Genomic DNA, 20,221 nt, shown 5'->3' with positions numbered 1-20,221 from the left:
TCATAAAACTACTCCCGGAAATGCCCACAACTCCTACGAAAGCCTTGTCCAATAGGTGTTTCTTCAGGTTCATGGTACAGAAGAAGGGTCAAACTATACCACCAGGGTCATAAAGCTACTTTCGGAAATGCCCACAACTCCTACGAATACCTTGTCAAATATGTGTTCTTGGGCGGTGAAATGTCTTATATAATACGATCCTCAAAAAACATATCTCCAATCCTGTCTCCGTGCTGTAGTGAAAACGCGCGAAGCTTCGAATCCACAAGCCTGGGTTCAAATGTGTCGCTCCCTGCTGAAGTGAGGTAATTAAATAGCGACACGCACAAGATTAAAACGAGAAAACTGCGATTGAATTTGGGTGTTTCTGTACTTTTCCTAGGCATATGTGTGTGTGGAAAAAATTACCATAATGCCAGAACGTCTGTGAATGTTAAGGGCCGTATTACTAAACATATTTCGTCTCCCAGTACAAATATTACTGTGATTGAATTTGGGTGTTTCTGTACTTTTCCTAGGCATATGTGTGTGTGGAAAAAATTACCATAATGCCAGAACGTCTGTGAATGTTAGGGGCAGTATTGCTAAACATATTTCGTCTCCCAGTACAAATATTTGGCAAGGCTTTCATAGGAGTTTGGGGCATTTCTAGTAGTAGTTTTATGACCCTGGTGGTAGTTTGGCCCTTCTTCTGTACCCTGAACCTAAAGAAACACTCATTAAAGCCCGATTGATTCCATCTTTGACCTTTAGAAATGTTGATGTGAGAAGCGAATGTCTTATGATACCGACCTTAGTTTCAAGTTGCCTCAGAACGTTTCATGAATAGTTGGTCGATGCAAGGCAAGTGATAGCTCAAGATCGACCCCCATGTAAAGAAAGGAAGATAATAAGGAAGAAGATGAAAAAGAGGGAAAAACGAGTAAGTATAGAAGGGAGAAAAGTAAGATTAGAGATGATGAGGAAGATAAGGGGGAAGATAAGGAAGGACAAAGTGCGCTGACCTCACTTCAACCACAAATCCTGTCCTCAGTAGTCAGTTCGCAGCCCACCCAAAATCGACGAAGAGACAAAGGGCCAGTTTTATAGTCCGGTATAGCAAATTTGTAAGCTCCCCAACTAAACACAAAATACAACAAAAATACCTCGTACGAAAGCTCTAGCGTTTGGCGTTGACGTAAAAAGGAGGAAATTTTAGAGACCACACGGGAAATCTCTTTAGCATCTGGCATTGAGCAGAAATAGCGAATTATTGTGGAGAATATATAGTTTGGTTTGGGCGCTTAATTACAGTGATTAAGTGTTGGACTGTCGAACGGGCCCAAAATGACTCGGGAAAGAAAACGCGGTATTCCAATGAGAAATAATTAAGCCTTCATTTTATTTACTGAGCAACATAACAACAATTAGTACAGAGTTGTAACAATGAATAGCATCTCTTGAAGCACAACTTGTAATAACTATACTGAAAATATTGAGTAAAAAAATACAGTTGACCTGAATATATAAGAATCTGTCATTTCATTTTTCATTTATTTTGCTAATTTGTAAACACCATTTTAAGTGCTGCTGAAATGTAAAAAATGCTCTAGAAAGTGTAGATAAAGTACTAAAATGAACATTTGTAGGAGTTTCCAGTAGTAGTTTGTAATCAGTGGAGTATCATTATCAAGGTGAATGTTGGAATCTGAGGCTCATCAAGCGTTGACACATTGATTGCTTGGCGGGAGATTGTAGGTCTGTGGACGGAATGATATATGCTTTACTTCACCAGAGAGAAAGGAAGCCTTGTAAATTAAACACACAAATTTAATACACACACACACACAAACACACACACACATCATTATAGCATGTCATAAAAAAAAAATTACGTTTAGTCTAGAAAAATCGTAAACACACAAATACACACATACAAACACACACAAATACACACAAACACACATCATTAAAGCATATATTACATAAAAAAAATTACGTTTAGTCTAGAAAAATCGTAAACACACAAATACACACATACAAACACACACAAATACACACAAACACATATCATTAAAGCATATATTACATAAAAAAATTACGTTTAGTCTAGAAAACTCGTAAACACACAAATACACACATACAAATTAACACACACGCATCATTAGAGCATAATTATATTACTGAAAAAATTACGTTTAGAACAAAATATTGGAGAGACCAATAGATATACATAGAGAGAAATGGATAGATAAATATAGAGATTAGATTAAGGGTCTGCTGTACAACCTTGCATATATCCTGTAACTAGTGGAAAACACACATACTGACCTTGCTCACTGAAGACTCCGGCTCGTAGTAATCGTAGACGGTCACGGAGCCTGCCTTAGCCTCCTCCACCTCCACCACACGCTCCACCCTCAGCCGAAGACACACATTCTGACCCTCGGTAAACTCCTCAATATAGAACATCACCTTACTTCCGTCCACCTCATAGCGCTTGATCGTGAGGGGGTTCTCCTTGACGGCTTTCTTGAGGTCGTCCTTGATGGGGATGTAGCCCGACACAAGCTCCACCTCGATCACGGCCATATTTGACTTCTGACCGGGAAGGACATAGTTGGCGCACAGGTTGATCCATTTGGTGGTGCAGGTCTTGTCCGCTGCTGTCTGGGTCCTGATGCTCAGAGTGAAGGTGTCGCTTGCTTCAGGTTCGTGGTCGTTGTACCGCAGGACAGACTGGTGAGAAGGAACATGGATAGAGAGGAAAAAAGATGGACATATTAACCATGTAGCAGCGACGGGCCAAATTTGTGGCTTTACCGTGTAGCAGCGACGGGCCAAATTTGTGGCTTTACCGTGTAGCAGCGACAGGCCAAATTTGTGCCATGATATAAACACCCAAAAATAGATGATGCATAAACTGATCACAAATGCTTTGATATATATTATGAAATGGTTTGTGTGAGTGATGATTTTTTCTTATTTCTTTCACTTAGAGGGACCATTAAGAAACATGGTCCCCGCTGCTACCGGGTTAAAGTTACTAAGCAGTGAGGGTAAGGACAATACCTAGAGGAAGAGGAATAATGATAAGGAAGATCTGGAGAGGGAAGAAGAAAGAGGAGTAGGAAGCAACAGGAAGGAGAAAAGGGAAGAGGATGAGGAGGAAAAAGTAAAGTTGAAAGAAGGAAAGGGAAATTCGAAATACTAATAGGCATGAAAAGGACAATGATGAAAATGAGAGGGATAGAGAAGGAAAATAATACAGTATGGGTCTTTAGCTTCACATAACCCAGTCACACACATACACACACTTTTTCATCACTGATGTTTTTTACACGTATATATTTTTTTTAACAGGTAAAGGAAAATGAAGAGCTACAAAAATCAACACACTAGACAAATTGGGTCACTAGAGGTCAATAGAATCATTAGTAGTGAACAAGATAGAGGTGGTGAGTTTCCTTGTCTCGATCATTCACCACTACACACACACACACACACACACACACACACACACCTGGAACACAGCACATCCGCTCCCCACCATGGTGAGGGAGAGGGAGGTGGGAAGGGTGCGGAGGGGGGCACGTTGGGTCACCAGTTTGTTGTCCTCAGTGACGGCAAAGGAGTGGTCGATGCCGATGCCCTTGATGGTCGCCACAAAGTCCATGTCGCCCTGGTACTGTGTGGACTCGTACTTGGCCAGGGCTTGGAGGGCCACCACTGTGTCCTGGACGAAAAGGAGTTAGAATTAAAATTATAAGTTAGTATTAGAATTAGAGATAGCAGTAGAAGTAGAATAAGTGTTAGAGGCAATACATATAGTGGAGAAATTAATAAAAAGGTTAAATGTAATAGTTAGCATAAAGATAGTGATTATAAGGAGTCAGAATTAGAATTAGAGATAGCAGTAGAAGTAGAATAAGTGTTAGAGGGAATTCATATAGTGGAGAAATTAATAAAAAGGTTAAATGTAATAGTTAGCATAAAGTAATGTAAATATGCTACACCTATATTTTTACTTCTCTGGTTTTCTAGTAAAATTTCGAGGCATAATAAAATTGTTTAGAGTCACCGAAGCTCAAATGACGAGACGGAAAGAAAAGAAAAAAGATAAGAAGAGATGAGAGAAGAAAAGAGAAGAGAAAGACCATAATCATCAGAAGAGAAGGAAAGAGGGACAGAATTGTGAATAGAAAAAGAAAAATTAAAATGAGAAAAGAATAGAGGAGAAAGAGATAAGAAGAGGAGAGGAGATAAAGTTAAGGGAATAAAGCAGCAGGATCACACATCTATATAGTACTGAAAACCCTTTATCTAATGTGAGACAGAGGAAAGGGGTGTTACGGTACTTCAAGGGACTTATCATTTTGAGACTGGTAGGACATTTATTTGTTTGTTCGTGTGAAGGAGTCAGCTCAAGGGCATCTTATATAGAAATCCTAAACCCATCTGCTGCGACTGGCACGGATTTCACCTTCACTGGTAGCCTGGTAATATAACAGTCCAAGGTCTTTCTCTGCCTCTGTGGTGGATAGTGGAGTGTTTCCCATGTGGTATTGTCATGCTGGATTTCCCCTCCCAAGGTGCATGACTTTACATTTTTCGTCATTGAATTGTAGCAGCCACTTTTTGATCCATTCCTGTAGTCTTCTTGTAGGAAATCCGCAGGCAAGGGGTTAAGAAGAAATCCGCTAAATGGAGGATCTACTATACTTCTATTTACCTGGGTGGAGTAGAAGCCCCCAGCGCCATTCCTCTGTGCGGTGATCCACTTGACCACCATCCTGGCGGGCTGTTCATACTCCTTCGGGTCCAGCGTCAGCATGGCCAGGATAGCATAGCCAGCCGTCTCCACTGCCACCGAGTTACTTTGACCTATGAGAGAAATGCGAAAATACCCTTACTCTAGAAACGACTTAGAGATACAATAAGATGTTGACAGGTGCCTCGGATAAAGTAAGATAGACACAGGAAAGTTACTGAACATGAATGGGGAAAAGAAAGAAAAGTGACAGGCGGTAAAGCATCTCAAGGGCAAAATCAAAATAACGTAAAAATAGAGCATACAGATTACACCATTTTTCTCACTGTCTGACTGCCCAACCACTCACTATGAAGATAAAAGGGAAGTGAGACAGTAGCAAGTGACATCAGATAAACAAGGTAAAGAAAACAGCTCATGACATTAAAATACAGCATACACACTACATCATTTTTCACTGTCCAACATCCCAGCCACTCACTGTATGCTGTTGAGTGCTTCCAATGGGTGGAGTTAGGTGTCACAACCGCCCGGGCCATCAGCTCATTCAGGACCACCATAGCTTCAGGCCTTTCCGCCAGGGCCAGCGCATAGGCCTTAAGGGCAAGGATGTACGGGCTTAGGCTGGAGCGAGTGTTCAGGAGACAGGAGGTGGCGTTCAGGGTGGCAGAGGTGATGTTTTGCGCCCCGCTCTCAAGAAGGGCCACCAACACGTAGGCAGTCAGCGCCTCGACTCCTCGGTCTTCCACGCCACCCTGCGGATACGTTTTTATAAATGTAATGACTCCCATATGTTACTCCTCAATAGAAAATGGACAGAAAATGGCAAAAGAATGGGATGAAAAAAAATTAGCCTGCCTGCCAACTCTGTAATGTGACGTTTTCTTATAAATTCTTCTAGTTTTATTTATTTCCACGGATTTTTTTTTTTTTTACATTTTTTTATATTTATTTATTTTCTTTTTATCTATTTTTTTTACTATATTTTTTTTTATCTAATTATTATTTGTTTATTTCATTTCATTCTATTTATTAACTTATTTTTATTTCATCCTTTTTTACAATTTTTTTATCTTTTTATTTATTTTATTTCATTCTATTTACTCATTTATTTTTCATTTAATCCTTTTTTATTATTTTTTATCAACTTATCTATTTTATTTCATTATTTTTTTCATTTTTTTTTTTTAGTGTGTGTGTATATATGAGCAAATAAACAATACTTCCTACATGTGTGATTATTATTATTATTATTATTATTATTATTATTATTTTTTTTTTTTTTAATGTGAAGAGGAAGGGATAATTAACAGACTCTATGAAAACGAAAAAATACCTTCCACATGTGATTTTTCAAGGCAAAGAAGAAAAAGAAAAAAGAAAAAAATGACCGACATGTTTTTTTGTGCGTGTGTTGTGTGGTGTATTTTCCAACCTTCAGAGCCCTGTTGAACACCTTGCCGATGGAGGGGAAGCAGCCGTCCGGTCCCTGCGTCTCTACCAGCCACTTTATCGAGTCACGGAGGTTCTTACTGTCAATCTGGAGAGCAAGGCAGAGCGGGGACAGTTTACAACCCACCAACAATTTTTCATTATTCCTGTACATCTTAAATCATCTATCTAATTCTTTGTTTTGATGTTACTACTTTCTTTCCAAGTTTGATGTTTAGTTCCCATAAGTAGTGACTGTTTACATTATACAGGCAAGATTTCATTATTCTCATTTCTAAATCATCTAGTTCTGATATTTTCCTTGTTTTAACGCTACTACCTTCTTGTCTAGTTAATGATTAGTCCACCATAAGTAGTGACAGTTTACATTATACAGGCAAGATTTCATTATTCTCATATTTCTAAATCATCTAGTTCTGATATTTTCCTTGTTTTAACGCTACTACCTTCTTGTCTAGTTAATGATTAGTCCCCCATAAGTAGTGACAGTTTACATTATACAGGCAAGATTTCATTATTCTCATTTCTAAATCATCTAGTTCTAATATTTTCCTTGTTTTAACGCTACTACCTTCTTGTCTAGTTAATGATTAGTCCACCATAAGTAGTGACAGTTTACATTATACAGGCAAGATTTCATTATTCTCATTTCTAAATCATCTAGTTCTAATATTTTCCTTGTTTTGACGCTTCTACCTTCTTGTCTAGTTAATGATTAGTCCCCCATAAGTAGTGACAGTTTACATTATACAGGCAAGATTTCATTATTCTCATATTTCTAAATCATCTAGTTCTGATATTTTCCTGTTTTCCTACATCTTCTTGTCTAGTTAATGATTAGTTAAGTAGTGACAGTTTACATTATGCAAGATTTCATTATTTCTATATTTCTAGTGAACTGTTCTCCGCCTCACTGTGATGAACGGCTGGGCCTGGGCGAAAGATTTGACCACAAAAGCCGTGAGCCAGGTGGACCCACTGTCGTCAGCTGACCCGAAGGCACTGTACGACCCATTGCTCCTGAGGTACAACAGTTGTCGCTGGTAGCCTGGAAAGAACAACACTCGTCACACTGCGTTGCGACCTGGTAAAACTATGGGCACAGGAATTGTTATGGAAAGTTAGTTATGTTATTCTGATGATGTGGAGAAAGGTGGTGGAGGAAGATATGTGGAGGCTGAACATCACGGAAGAAATGGCTATGGACCGGCAACAGTGGAGGAGGCTCATATCCCGTCCAACCTCACCATAGGGAATAAATGGACGTTAAATGATGATGATGATGATGATGATGATGATGATGCAGGAGCAATTCTCACACCAGCACAAGAGGCAACAGTGGCAGAAAGAGCAGCAGTAGTGTTAATTGCTATCAATATTAATCACAGTGTTAGAAATAGAGGAAGCGTAATGCTAGTATTTAAATAAGGACGGAAAATAGAAATGTAGGAAGCCAACCAGTACTTATAATTACTTGCAATACTTAAACTACTTTTTGGCGTCCTACATTTCTATTTTCTGTCCTTATTTAAATACTGGCACTACAGAAGGATCAGCGATGAATCAAGCAAGATGGAGGAGGATCATCGTAAGTTCGACACCAAGAATGGGAGAAGATGCGAACAAAGAAGAAGAAGAGGAACATTAATCATAGTAGAGCCTGTTGCCACACCTGTTTTCATGAGGTTGGTAAGCCTGGATGTGACCTCGGGTGTGGCCTGCCTCGTTATGGTCAGGTACTGCAGGATGAACACGTTGGGAGCAAACTTGATCATGTTCTGCTCGCCACATCCGTAAGGCATGCGGATAAGGTGGCCTAGGTTCTGGTGGCAAGCAAGAAAAGGCATAATGTAATACTTCACTTAGATATGTTTCCCATGCAAAGTCTTGGAAGAATGCTTGGTATATATATAGTTGCCACATGCTCTCACAAATACGTACATTTTTCTGATGCACATTTTACTTTTCTCACTCTCCTACTCTCCAGTCAGACCCAAAACAGAAATACAGTTGTCTCTCGATTAGTGCGGTTTCCAATAGTTCGGTTTCGGTTTAATGTGGATTTTCATAGAAGTTTTTTTTAGGATTTTTGAATTTCTCGATGACCAGGAAATTTTAAAATCCTAAAAAGATCTTCCGTGACAATCCGTATAAAACCGAAACCGAACTATTGAAAATTGTACTATTTGAGGGACGACTGCAATCTTATTCTAGACTAATGTTTACACTTGTTTATCACACATTGGATTGGGCGCTTACAAAGAAACTGTGCTGGATGGCGGAACTATCTAGAAACATGGGCCATATCCACCTTCCTGCCCAAGCAAATTATAAACACAACTTAGGAGAGGATCCCATGGCTGCCACCAGTGTATTGGGAGCACAGTTGCCAAATTATTGTACATGCCGTATTGCATTTTCGTAGTTTCTTACTGGTATCTATATAAAAAACAAACAAGCAAACATCAATATATAACAGTTTTAACGCTAACTTTAAAATTCTTTCGTTATTTGTGTAGGTACAAGAGTTTGAGGCTTAAAAATAATAAATACAGTGTGGTGAATGCGATAATCTGGCAACGCTAATTGGGAGGGACAAGACACTCACCTCAAGGGAGATGGAGAGGAGGCTGCCCACCACAGTCACCCAGCCACGGTCCGAGCCCTCGACGATGCCTCCAGGTGCCCTCACGTCCCAGGGGCCCAGCGAATCAGTCCCATCTACCAGGTCTAAGGTATACCAGAGAGTGTGTCAGAATAGTGTGTGCTTATCAGTTCATGTATCGTCACCCTCATAAAATAATCGCCTAAGTCATTTTTCAGTGATTTCCAGGTTTTTGTTTACATCAATTTTTCATCATGTGACGGCCATCTTTGTATAGTTGCCTTCACCATTCAGGGTCTGAGTGTTCTAGAATTGGCCTTTTCATTTCTGCCTAAATCTTAAGTCAAATAAGTTAATGACAGTTCTTTTCTGATTTCCTGTAAAGTAGAAAATAATGACTTAGGTGGTTTGTTTACGAAGGTGACGATATACCATTTTGATCAGCAAACATATATTAGGTGAAAAAATACTGCGGAAAAGTTAGCTAAGGAATAGAACTAAGCTGTTGTTGAGATAATTAAGGTCAATCATTTATATTTTCATGTCTCAGATTAATATTCCAGTGTAGAATTTCAACTGCATCAACGACATTACCATCGGCACATATATACTTGTTCCACGTCTTCTCTCTCGGGAAACCTTCAGCCTTCACAGTTATGGGCTTCACCAATGTGTCGCTGCAATTAAAAAACTCATAAGAAATCCCAATCATAACTAATACACACACACACACACACACACATAAAGAAATATAGCTTCCCGCAAAGAAATATAGAGGTTTGGAACAGACTAAGTGAGGATGTAGTATCGGTGAGGAGTATGCAAAGTTTAAAGGAAAACTTGGATAAATGTAGATACGGAGATGGGACCACATGAGCGTAAAGCCCAGGCCCTGTAAAACTACAACTAGGTAAATACACACATACACACACACACACACACACACGCACAGAGAAGTATAGTTTTCATCACAGAAGCACAGGCACTTGAAACAAATTAAATGAGGATGTGGTGGGGAGACAAAAAGTATAAGAAGCGTTAAGGAAAAATTAATAGATGAACATAGATATGAAAACAGGACTATACAAGTGTGCGTAGCTCAGGCTCTGTACATTACAACTAGGTAAACACACACACACACACACACACACACACACACACACACACAGACACACACACACACATAGCAGACTGATATACATTAATCTGTGGAATGGATGAGAATTCGAGAGGACAGGAAGATGAGAAAATGGAACAGAAAAGTGAGAGAGAAAGGGAAGGAAAGGAAGCTGGAGAGTAGAAAAGAGAGAGAGGAGAGAAGAGGAAAGAAGGGAATGAACGAGAGAGGAGGAGAGGGGAGCGTGGAACAAGGACTGAGAATGTGGAAGGAGAGAAAGAAGGGAAAATGGAAAGAGGAAAATGAAGGAGAAAGGGAAGAAAAGGAAGCTAGAGAGAAGAAAAGAGAGAAAGGAGAGAAGAGGAAAGAAGGGAGTGAAAGAGAAAGGGGTAGAGGGGAGTGTGGAACAAGGACTGAGAATGTGAAAGGAGAGAAAGGAGGAAAAATGGAAAGAGGAAAATGAAGGAGAAAGGGAAAGAACAGAGGCTGGAGAGAGGAAAAGAGAAAGAAAAAGGGCGTTACACGGAAGTCATTATGAAGAGACACACTAAATGGAAGATCTAATATAACACACTAACCTTCTTATGACCTGAGGAGCGGAATTTCCACACTCCGTCCCTGGATTCTGGTTCACCGTCGCCCCCACAGTGATGTTGACCTGTCCTATCTTGGTTGGCTTGATCTTCACGTTCATGACCACCTTGCTGCTGCCCGCCACACATACCTCCATGACCCCATCCGGCAGCTGGCTTGTCGGGTCCCTCACAATGTCATACTCGGTGCTTCCATGGAGCTTAAGAATAACCTGTTGAGGAGGGAAAAGGATGAGGATGTGAGGGGAGACTTACGAGAATGTGGATGAAATACACGGAACTTTTTTTTCAACGCAAGAAAGGGAGTTTGATCAAGGGGCAAAAAACAAAAAAACAGCAACAACAAAAAAAGTTCCCGTTACCGTACTCTAAAAAAAATAAAATAAATCTTGACGAGAATGGGAATTAAATATTTGGAACTTTTTTTTCAATACAAGGAAGGGAGTTTGTTCAAGGGGCAAAAAACGACAAACAGCAACAAAAAAAAAAAAGCCGGGCAGACGCTCCTCCAGTGAAAGAAAAAAAGAACGAAAGTTTTTAGTTATTGCCACTTCTGTTACTCTAAAAAAATAAAAATAAATAAATAAATAAAAAAAAAAAAAAAAATCTTGACCCCAGGTGTACTCACAGGTAAGGGGTCTCGGAGGTAGTTAAAGACGGAGACGAGGACTCCAAGTGTTTCCCCGCGCTTGATGGAGGGCGGCAGAGTGAGGTCCAGGAAGAAGGGGGTGAAGGTGGTGACATTAGAGTACTGCGAGAGGCCAAGACCTTCCTGAGGGTGGACGCAGACAGCCTGACCCACCCACTCCGTGATGGTGTCGGGCAAGGTCAGTTGGCTTGAGTAGGTGCCAGTGTCCCTGAAATTGAGGAGGAGTCATGTATGGAATTCCTACATCTGCTATAGAATTCAGATAAGCATTCAACGGAGGAAAGGGTTCAACGATATCGGGCAGGGTAAGGATCGAGGTTTGAGTAGGTGCCAGAATCGCTGAAGTAGAGAACTCCTCATATATATTTAATTCTTACATCTGCTATAGAGTTCTGATAATCATTCAACAGAGGAAATAAAAGGGTTCAAGTACTAAGCAGGGTGAGGCAGCTTCAATAGGTGCCTCAGAAGTAAATATATTGATTAAAAAGTAGTAGTTTATTCTGTATGTCTATTTTTTTTATAGTAAAGAAAACAGCTCAAGGGCCAAAAAAATATAAATAAATAAACAATAATGAGAAAAAGCCTGCAAATCACTGCTCATATAAAAAAGAGTTAGGAATGTAATTGTAAGTGTTGGTGTGTTGTGGTGACAAGTGAGTGTGAATTTGTTTTCTGAATGAGTCTATTGTACCGCAGTCTAAAATCTGTTGAGGGAGGCTGTTCCAGTCACGTATGGTGCGTGGAAAGTATGAGTGCTTGTATGCGTCAGTGTTAGTGTGATATGTTTGGTATTTATGGATGTGTGTGTTACGAGTACATTGACTGTGTTGTGTAAGTATGTGTGTGTGGATCAATGTCAATGTGAGTGTTTGTGATCTTGTTTGTAAGTGTAAGTCTGTGCTGAAAGCAGTTAGGTCTTATATAAAGCATTGTTATCACACATATGTTTAGCCTCCTATTCTATTGCTTAACCATGTGTGAATGATAGTTTACTTACGGAAGGACATAAAGATCCCAAAGCCATGTCTCGGGGAAGTCGGTGCGAGCTCTTCCTTCTTGTCCTTCCTGCACCGGGCTACTACCAGCAATTCTATTAGAACTTAAGGTGGAGTCCGCATAGGACTCGATGCCCCCTTGCCCCCTCACATCAACCAAGCCAAACCCAGGGCCTATACTCTGTCTGTAGGGGAACTCTAAAGAAAACAGAGGAATGTATTCTTAAACGTTTCCGAGCCCAGGCACAGCACACACATGTTTATCAAGGCTTTCATTGAGGGTGGGTTAATCTGTCTGTGGGAGTACTCAATTAGAAAACAAAGGAATGTATTCTTCAGCGTTTCCGAGCCCAGGCACAGCATACATGCATTTGACAAGGCTTTCATTGTGGGTGGGGTAGTTTTATGACCCTGGTGGTAGTTTGGCAAAGCTTCTGTACCATGAACGTGAAACAAATACTCGTGAAAGCCTGATTAATCTCCTTTAAAAATAGTTGACGTCATCTGAGAATACTGACCGAAGATTATGAATTATTTTTACGTGCTTCCTGGGATACAGACTCACTGGTATATTATATTATGCAAGACTCACGACTTTTAAATATAGCTCAGTAACGGCCTTATAGAATTATGTTAACAATACACTCCTCGTACTTTAAATTTGTCTATTATGTGTACCATCATGCTAAAAAAAGTGTGACAGTGTAGGGGGGTGCAGGATTAGTCATAGTAGTAGTAGTAGTAGTAGTAGTAGTAGTAGTAGTAGTAGAAGTGGTGAAATTCATGAAGGGAAATGAGAGGGAAAAAAACAAACATATACCCAAACAACCCCCTCAATGAGCAGACTCGGATATCAAAACTCCAAGCAACAGTGACGGTAAGGTAAGGAGTAAACACGTACACCCGGCTCTCATTGGCCCCCCTTGCAGACTTACCCATCACCTCGCACAGCCGCGTATTCAGCCTCAGGTCGGAGAACACGTAGAGGCCGGATTGCTGTAGAACGTGCGGAGAAAGTGTGAGTGAAATCCCGTAAGTAAGGAGAATAGAATATGTAATAATTTGATCACCTATATATTTTGATGTTATTGATTGAAGTAATGGAGGCAGTGGAAGTGTGAGGGAAGTTTCGTGTACAGAGAGAAAAGAATATGTATAGTAATTTGGACTTTACTCTTTATTTTTGTCTTTTGTGGGAGCGGCGAGTAGCTGGCTTTGTTTTTTTTGTTTTTTTCACTCTTTTTGTTGCCCTTGAGCAGTTTTCTTTAATGTTAAAAAAAATAAAAAACAAGCTCAATGGATTTAGCATTATTTGACCAAGTATATATTTTCGCATTATTGATTGATGTAATAATTTATGTGTAGTGGAGTTACGAGGGAGATTCCATGAGCAAAGAGACTGGAATATATATAGTAATTTCCACACAAGCTCAATGGATTAGCATTATTTGACCAAGTATATATTTTCGCATTATTGATTGATGTAATAATTTATGTGTAGTGGAGTTACGAGGGAGATTCCATGAGCAAAGAGACTGGAATATATATAGTAATTTCCACACAAGCTCAATGGATTAGCAATATTTGATCAAGTATATATTTTCACATTATTGATTGATGTAATAATTTATGTGTAGTGGAGTTACGAGGGAAATTCCATGAGCAAAGAATGGAATATATATAGTAATTTCCACACAAGCTCAATGGATTAGCAATATTTGATCAAGTATATATTTTCACATTACTGATTGATGTAATAATTTATGTGCAGTGGAGTTACGAGGGAAATTCCATGAGCAAAGAGACTGGAATATATATAGTAATTTCCACACAAGCTCAATGGATTAGCAATATTTGACCAAGTATATATTTTCACATTATTGATTGATGTAATATGTGCAGTTGAGTTACGAGGGAAATTCTATGAGCAAAGAGACTGGAATATATATAGTAATTTCCACCCTAGTTAAAAGTATGTAAGAATATTCTGATTAACTATAGATTTTTATGTTAATAGAAGTGTGTATGCTAATAAACATGAAAGGTAATAACTACAGAATTAAATATGAATAGTTTGTGTCTTAGAATTAAATCACTCTTGCCTCCTGTGTATCACCAGAATCAGTTCCATACAAACAAAAAGAAGTTCAGAATTGCCAAGTATAAGCATTCCACATCCCTCAACCAAGCAGATTATTATGACAGAACACACGGAGGAGGAGGAACTTTTTCGATGCCCGAGTGGTGACCAAATGGAACAGTCTCCCCTCCAGTGTTGCAGAGAACCCCAGCGTGAACACTTTAAAAAATAGGTATGACAAACTGGAGGTAGGATAAACTGAGAAGAGGCACCCCTGTGAGTTATTTAGCTCCCTCGCCTCTTAACCATCACTAAGGCAAGCAATCACTAAGGTAAACACTGCCAAAAGCTCTGGGTGTGTAAATCGGTGTGACAGACTGGAGACAGATTCACTGAGAAGAGGCACCCCTGTGAGTTAGTTAGCTTCCTCGCCTCTTAATCATCTCTAAGGTAAACACTGCCAAAAGTTCAGGGTGCGTAAGTCGTGTAAAGCTATCACAAAACAGCCCGTGAAAAGCCGAGCAACTTCTATGTGAGACTTTTCAAACAAGTAAAAGGAGGATACATTTAAGAATACTACAGGCTCTTCTCTTCAATGTCCGATCATGCCAATCCTTTTCAAAACACTTAACCCTATCTGATCCAAGGGGGGACAAATCTGGCCTCCCCTCAGGAACTTCGATCAAAACGATACACCTTTTTGTCTTATTAACTCTAGAAGAAAAACAGTCATACAGAAAAACGCAGAAAATTTGAAAACGTCGGATCGGATAGGGTTAATGAATATGAGCTTCCTCTAAAAATTCATCCTTGACACTGCAATACTTACGCTAAACATCCACATGGAATCAACGTATCGGGTGAAGTAGGATCGGAACCTCTCCACATCTGGGAACAGAGAAGGACAAACTAACATTACTAAAAACATTAAAAACTTGCAAATAAATATGGTTCCTTTCTTCTCTGGGAACCTTCGCCTATCTCCATTTTTACTTTAACCCGGTAGCAGCGACGGGCCAAATTTGTGGCTTTACCATGTACCAGCGACGGGCCACATTTTTGCCATGATATAAACCCCCAAAAATAGATGATGCATAAACTGATCACAAATGCGTTGATATATATTATGAAATGGTTTGCGTGAGTGATGATTTTTTCTCATTTTTCTCGCTTGGAGGGACCATTCAGAAACATGATCCCGGCTGCTACAGGGTTAAGAATACGAGTTATATATGTGCAAGAAATCAACCCTTCATAACCAAGAGGACATTAACGCTGACCTCCCAACTGGTCCCTGCAGTGTTCAATGTCATTATACTGCCTCGAGTACCACCGGGGGATGTAGAAGCTCTCGAGGGAACTGAAGATGCTGTCCAGGGTGAGGGACTTGGGGCGGGTGTCCAGGAGAAGGGAGCTCTTGTCCACAACACCTGGGGAAGGATGTATTAGTATAGGATAGGATTAGGATCATGTAGGATTATTACTACTGCACTATTTAACCCCCTGACTGTGGATTTTCTACAAGTGGACATCATCAAGTTACAGGAATGGAACAAAAAGTATCTGCTACAATTCAGTGAAGAAAAATATAAAGGGATATCCAGCATACCAATACCACATGGAAAACACTCCACTATCCACCACAGAGGCAGAGAAAGACCTGTGAGTATATGTTACCAGGCTACCAGTGAAGGCAAAATCTGTGCCAATCGCAGCGGACAGGTTGAATTGGTTGACAGCTAAGTTTGACACGTACTCGGAAAAACTGTAGAGGTAAACTGGTAAGCTCTGAAACAGCCATCCTTTGTCTGTATATATTTCCTCCTGCCTGTAACTTGAACTCTTTCTAGATCGTGAATCAAAACACCTCACCACTCGAAATAAATTTATCTCTCTTTTGGCTCCTCATTCATTTTCCTTCATTCACAGTAGCATTTTTTTTTTTACAACAAAGGAGACAGCTCAAGGGCACACAAAAAGGAAACAATAATAATAAAAAAAAAACGCTAGTCGCTGCTCCCACAAAAAAAAAATCAAGAGGTGGCCGAAAGAGAGGTCAATTTCCATCCTTGTTCTTTTGTTTCTCTTTGTGTTTTGGCCTTGAGCTGCCTCCATTGCTGTAAATAAAAGGTAAATAAACACACCTAAGCTGCACAGTGAGTTAGGTGCTGAGGTGAGGCGCATCTCCACCTCCTCTCCGGGTTCAGCGACGTCTTGGGACCACGCCAGCTCAGCCTTGTTAGGGAGACACTTCTGGACCTTGATATCTCTCGCGTCTGCCACCACCTCTCCGTCAGGCCGCACCAGCCACACCAACACCTAACGAGTCATAAAAAGAGTAATGAGTACGCTGAGTGAAACGGAAATACCATAAAAGCTCACTCACACACACACACACACACACACACACACACACACAAACACACAAATCAATATACATTCCACAAAATTCATTCTTAATTAGTTTTTTTTTTCTTTTTACATCAAAGGATCCGGCTCAAAGGCTACAAAAAAAAAAAAGCCCGCTACTTGCCGCTATTGCGTTTTGAGAGAATATAAGAAATACAAGAGAAATAAAAGATGGAAGTGTTTTAAAATAATTAGTTATACAGCCTGTAAAAATTGCCTCTATACTCTACAAAATTCAGTCTTATTTAGTGCTATTGTTTTTTGAGAGAATACAAGAAATACAAGAGAAATAAAGGATGGAAGTGTTTTAAAATCATTAGTTATACAGCCTGTGAAAACTGAGCTCGGATTTATTGCAGTTTCATTTCGGTTTATGAGCAGACCAGTCTCGACCATAGCATTTGTGTGGCCTGGTTATCTATGTAAATCTATGTAAATCTCTCTCTCCCTTACTCTGGCCAAGGGGGTGACGGAGTGCAGGGAGAAGGGCAGCGTGATGGGAATGTTCAGCATGCCGCGTCTTGTGCCCACAGGAGGTTCTTCAAGGGGTTCAACTAGGTCATCGGGTTCGAGGTGCAGGTCCCCGGGCACCAAGTCAAACTCCTGAGTCTTCAAGTACTGAATGCTGCGCTTGGATATGACCTGCAGGGAAAAGGGGAGTTTGTTTCGGTGAAGAATGACGTTGGTTTGGTATATTTTTCTATGTATGGGAAGGAAAAGAAATAGTTGTTTTGAGGGTGAAGATGGACAATGTGTTGGTACTTCTTTCCACATGATAACACAAAACAAAGACTGAAGAAGACCTGGCGATACTGTATTTAAGAAGACATGAGAAGGATGAACACAAGGTAGGAGGGAGTCTATAATTGCCAGGAGTGGAAGAGAAAAAATCACCAGCACTTTGAATAGGAAGGTGACCACATAGCAACTCGGACAACAGTAGAAGCACACTCGTAGCACCTCACCCACGACACAAACCTGGACAGTGATGGCAGCCTTGGCCTGATCAGTGATGAATAACACCGGGAGGCTATACTCATTGCTCGGCTCCCCGTCGGCACACTTGAGCTCCTCGTCCGGGGTGTAGATCATCAGCGAGGAGTTTGAGGGGGAGAAGTATCGCCTTACGTCTGTCAAGAAGCTCGCGTCGTTCAGCATGATGCGGCTGTGCAAGACCTTCATCTGGGAATAGCAGAGAACACGTGTTTGCTATTTAATTCCGTTTCTGCTAGTATAGGTACATTGTGAGGTTGATACTGTGTGTGTGTGTGTGTGTGTGTGTGTGTGTTTACCTAATTGAGGCGGCTGTGCAAGGCCTTCATCTGGGAATAGCAGAGAACACGTGTTTGCTATTTAATTCAGTTTCTGCTAGTATAGGTACATTGTGAGGTTGTTACTGTGTGTGTGTGTGTATGTGTGTGTGTGTTTACCTAGTTGTATTTATGGCCTCAGCTACACTTGCACGGTCCTGTCTCCATACCTATATTTGTCCAGTTTTTCCTTAAATTTCCCCATACACTCTTTGCCTCCATCACCTCTTCTTCTAATTCATTCTAAGTGTTTATATTTCTATGGGGAGACCTGTGATTTTTGGTGTCATTAGAATATCCTCCCTTTCTCAGCTTTTCTTATGACCTCTCAACATCTCCGTCTTTATTTCCCCTTTTAAATAATAGTTCTATATAATCAATTCCTCTAAGTCACTCATTAGTTTATATACTGTAATCTTCTTTCTTCCAGCGTCAACAGATGAATTTCTTTTTTTGTGTGTGTGTGTGTGTAGTTTTACGTCATTGTGATATACAGGATATTAACTATGTTTATGTACCTCACTATTTGTTTCAATAGATCTAATAATTAATAAACCTCCTTTTGTTATGGGAGTGAAGCTGAAAGTACAAGTATGTATATGTATGTATCAATGTATGTATGTAGTATGGGTAGGCGGTGGCTGAGTGGTACCGTACTGGGCCCACATTCACCGCGTGATGGACAACGCGGGTTCGAATCCCCACGCTACCACCTCAGATTTTTCAGTCACCGCCGAGTGGCTTAAAACTACCCACATGCTGTCCTGAAGACCACTCATCAACCTGGACTCTAGAGGAAACCGTCCAAGTGAATCAAGAAGGAGTTCCGGGGGGCAGCATGAGCCAAGAGAAGATGGCGCCACTATAAACACTTGCCTGCGCCATGACGGGCTGGGACTGACTACCATCCAGGCCCCTCAAGAAAGCCTACCGGCACTAAAGGCGTACACGATAAAAGAAAAAAAAAAATGTATATGTATGTATGGCACTGCCCCTCCTGTGACAAGGCATCTTCAGTGGTCAGCAAGGATGGGAGTGCAATGGATGGTACAAATTTCCCTTCATCCCGTCAACTCACTCTGATGTTTTCGAACGTCTCCTTCCCCACGTTGGTTATGATCATTCCATTATCAGGCACCGTGAGGTTCCTACAGGCATCACCTTTGCACATCTCCACAGGCACATTTACTGCAGGTGTTCCGTCATGCCTCTCCACCTTCACCTGCGAGAGGTTGATGGATAAGAATTAAGAATAAGAATCAATGAGTATTAGCTATGCATCATTGTACTTTTTTTTTTTTTTTACAGTAAAGGAAACAGCTCAAGGGCAAAAAAAGAAAACAATAATAAAAAAAAGCCTGTAAATCACTGCTCCTATAAAAAAGAGTTAAGAGGAGTAACCAAAAGAGAGGTCAATTTCAGGAGGTCAAGATCAAGTGTTTTTTTTTTTTTCTCATTGTAATATAATTCTTAGGTGAAAGAAGAATAAGAAGAATAAGAAGGAAAAGGAGAAATAAACTTAGGAACAGGTCAAGAAAGTGGAGAGAAAGAAGAATAAGAAAATAAGAAAGAAAAGGAGCAAGTAATAAATTCAGGAATAGGTCAAGAATGTAGAGAAAGAAAAATAAGAAGAATGAGAAAGAAAAGGAGCAAAAAATAAACTTAAGGACAGCTGGAGAAAGTGGAAGAACAGAGATGGGAGGAGGAGGAAGAGGAGGAGGAGGAAGAAGAGGAGGGGACAGTATTTGATTTAAGGATAAGGTGCAATAAGGTGACCTCTCTTTTGGCATCTTATTCTGTTTATTTTGTGTCCATGAGCTGTCTAACTCATGTCTCACCTTGAGAGTGTAAGGGAGGCCGGGCTTCTTGTAGTCACTCTGGAAGACTTTCTTGAAGGTGAAGGCAGAACTGGAGATCTCGGCACTGGACAGGCCCTGCAGGAGTACCTCTGTTCCCTCCTCCTCGATAAGGGCTCTTAGTTGCAGCCTGTTCACCCTGCAGTCTATCACCCTCATGGTCACTAACTCAATCTGAAGCTCTTTACACCCATGGATCTGCAGAAGGGGAAATATAGATTGGTTTAGCGATAATGGTCTGAGGAGATGAGATACTTGAGCATTAACTCGTACGCTGTAATTGGCATGGATTTGGATTTCACTGGTAGCCTGGTTTACACCCATGGATCTGCAGAAGGGGAAATATAGATTGGTTCAGTGATAATGGTCTGAGGAGATGAGATACTTGAGCATTAACTCGTA

At 40.4% G+C, this 20,221-nt stretch overlaps 1 protein-coding gene and 1 long non-coding RNA gene across 2 annotated transcripts in view; one reads left to right on the top strand and one right to left on the bottom strand.

The window, feature by feature from the left end:
- Positions 1-1,351: 1,351 nt before the first annotated feature.
- LOC126999438 (alpha-2-macroglobulin-like) overlaps positions 1,352-20,221 on the bottom strand; it is a 29,734-nt gene continuing 10,864 nt past the window's right edge. Inside the window, exons 7-27 of the mRNA XM_050862028.1 lie at positions 19,802-20,017; positions 19,042-19,185; positions 17,632-17,835; positions 17,107-17,295; positions 16,389-16,563; positions 15,525-15,674; positions 15,074-15,132; positions 13,100-13,160; positions 12,167-12,362; positions 11,146-11,374; positions 10,503-10,729; positions 9,402-9,484; positions 8,811-8,932; positions 7,875-8,025; positions 7,117-7,250; positions 6,186-6,290; positions 5,232-5,505; positions 4,712-4,863; positions 3,503-3,715; positions 2,311-2,718; positions 1,352-1,739 (exon numbers count right to left, since the gene is read on the bottom strand). Of these exons, the coding sequence (XP_050717985.1) occupies positions 1,698-1,739; positions 2,311-2,718; positions 3,503-3,715; positions 4,712-4,863; positions 5,232-5,505; positions 6,186-6,290; positions 7,117-7,250; positions 7,875-8,025; positions 8,811-8,932; positions 9,402-9,484; positions 10,503-10,729; positions 11,146-11,374; positions 12,167-12,362; positions 13,100-13,160; positions 15,074-15,132; positions 15,525-15,674; positions 16,389-16,563; positions 17,107-17,295; positions 17,632-17,835; positions 19,042-19,185; positions 19,802-20,017 (3,534 nt within the window). The 3' untranslated portion in view covers positions 1,352-1,697. The remainder of the gene's footprint in view (positions 1,740-2,310; positions 2,719-3,502; positions 3,716-4,711; positions 4,864-5,231; positions 5,506-6,185; positions 6,291-7,116; positions 7,251-7,874; positions 8,026-8,810; positions 8,933-9,401; positions 9,485-10,502; positions 10,730-11,145; positions 11,375-12,166; positions 12,363-13,099; positions 13,161-15,073; positions 15,133-15,524; positions 15,675-16,388; positions 16,564-17,106; positions 17,296-17,631; positions 17,836-19,041; positions 19,186-19,801; positions 20,018-20,221) is intronic.
- On the top strand, positions 3,694-4,235 carry LOC126999442 (uncharacterized). The gene is made up of 2 exons (XR_007753378.1): positions 3,694-3,829; positions 3,952-4,235. It is a non-coding gene; the product is annotated as an uncharacterized LOC126999442 (long non-coding RNA).

The sequence above is a fragment of the Eriocheir sinensis genome, chromosome 16 (genome assembly GCF_024679095.1).
Source record: "Eriocheir sinensis breed Jianghai 21 chromosome 16, ASM2467909v1, whole genome shotgun sequence".
NCBI classification, from domain to species: domain Eukaryota; kingdom Metazoa; phylum Arthropoda; class Malacostraca; order Decapoda; family Varunidae; genus Eriocheir; species Eriocheir sinensis.
The sequence above is the reverse complement of the archived record's forward strand: the minus strand, read 5'-3'. Positions and strand labels throughout refer to the sequence as shown.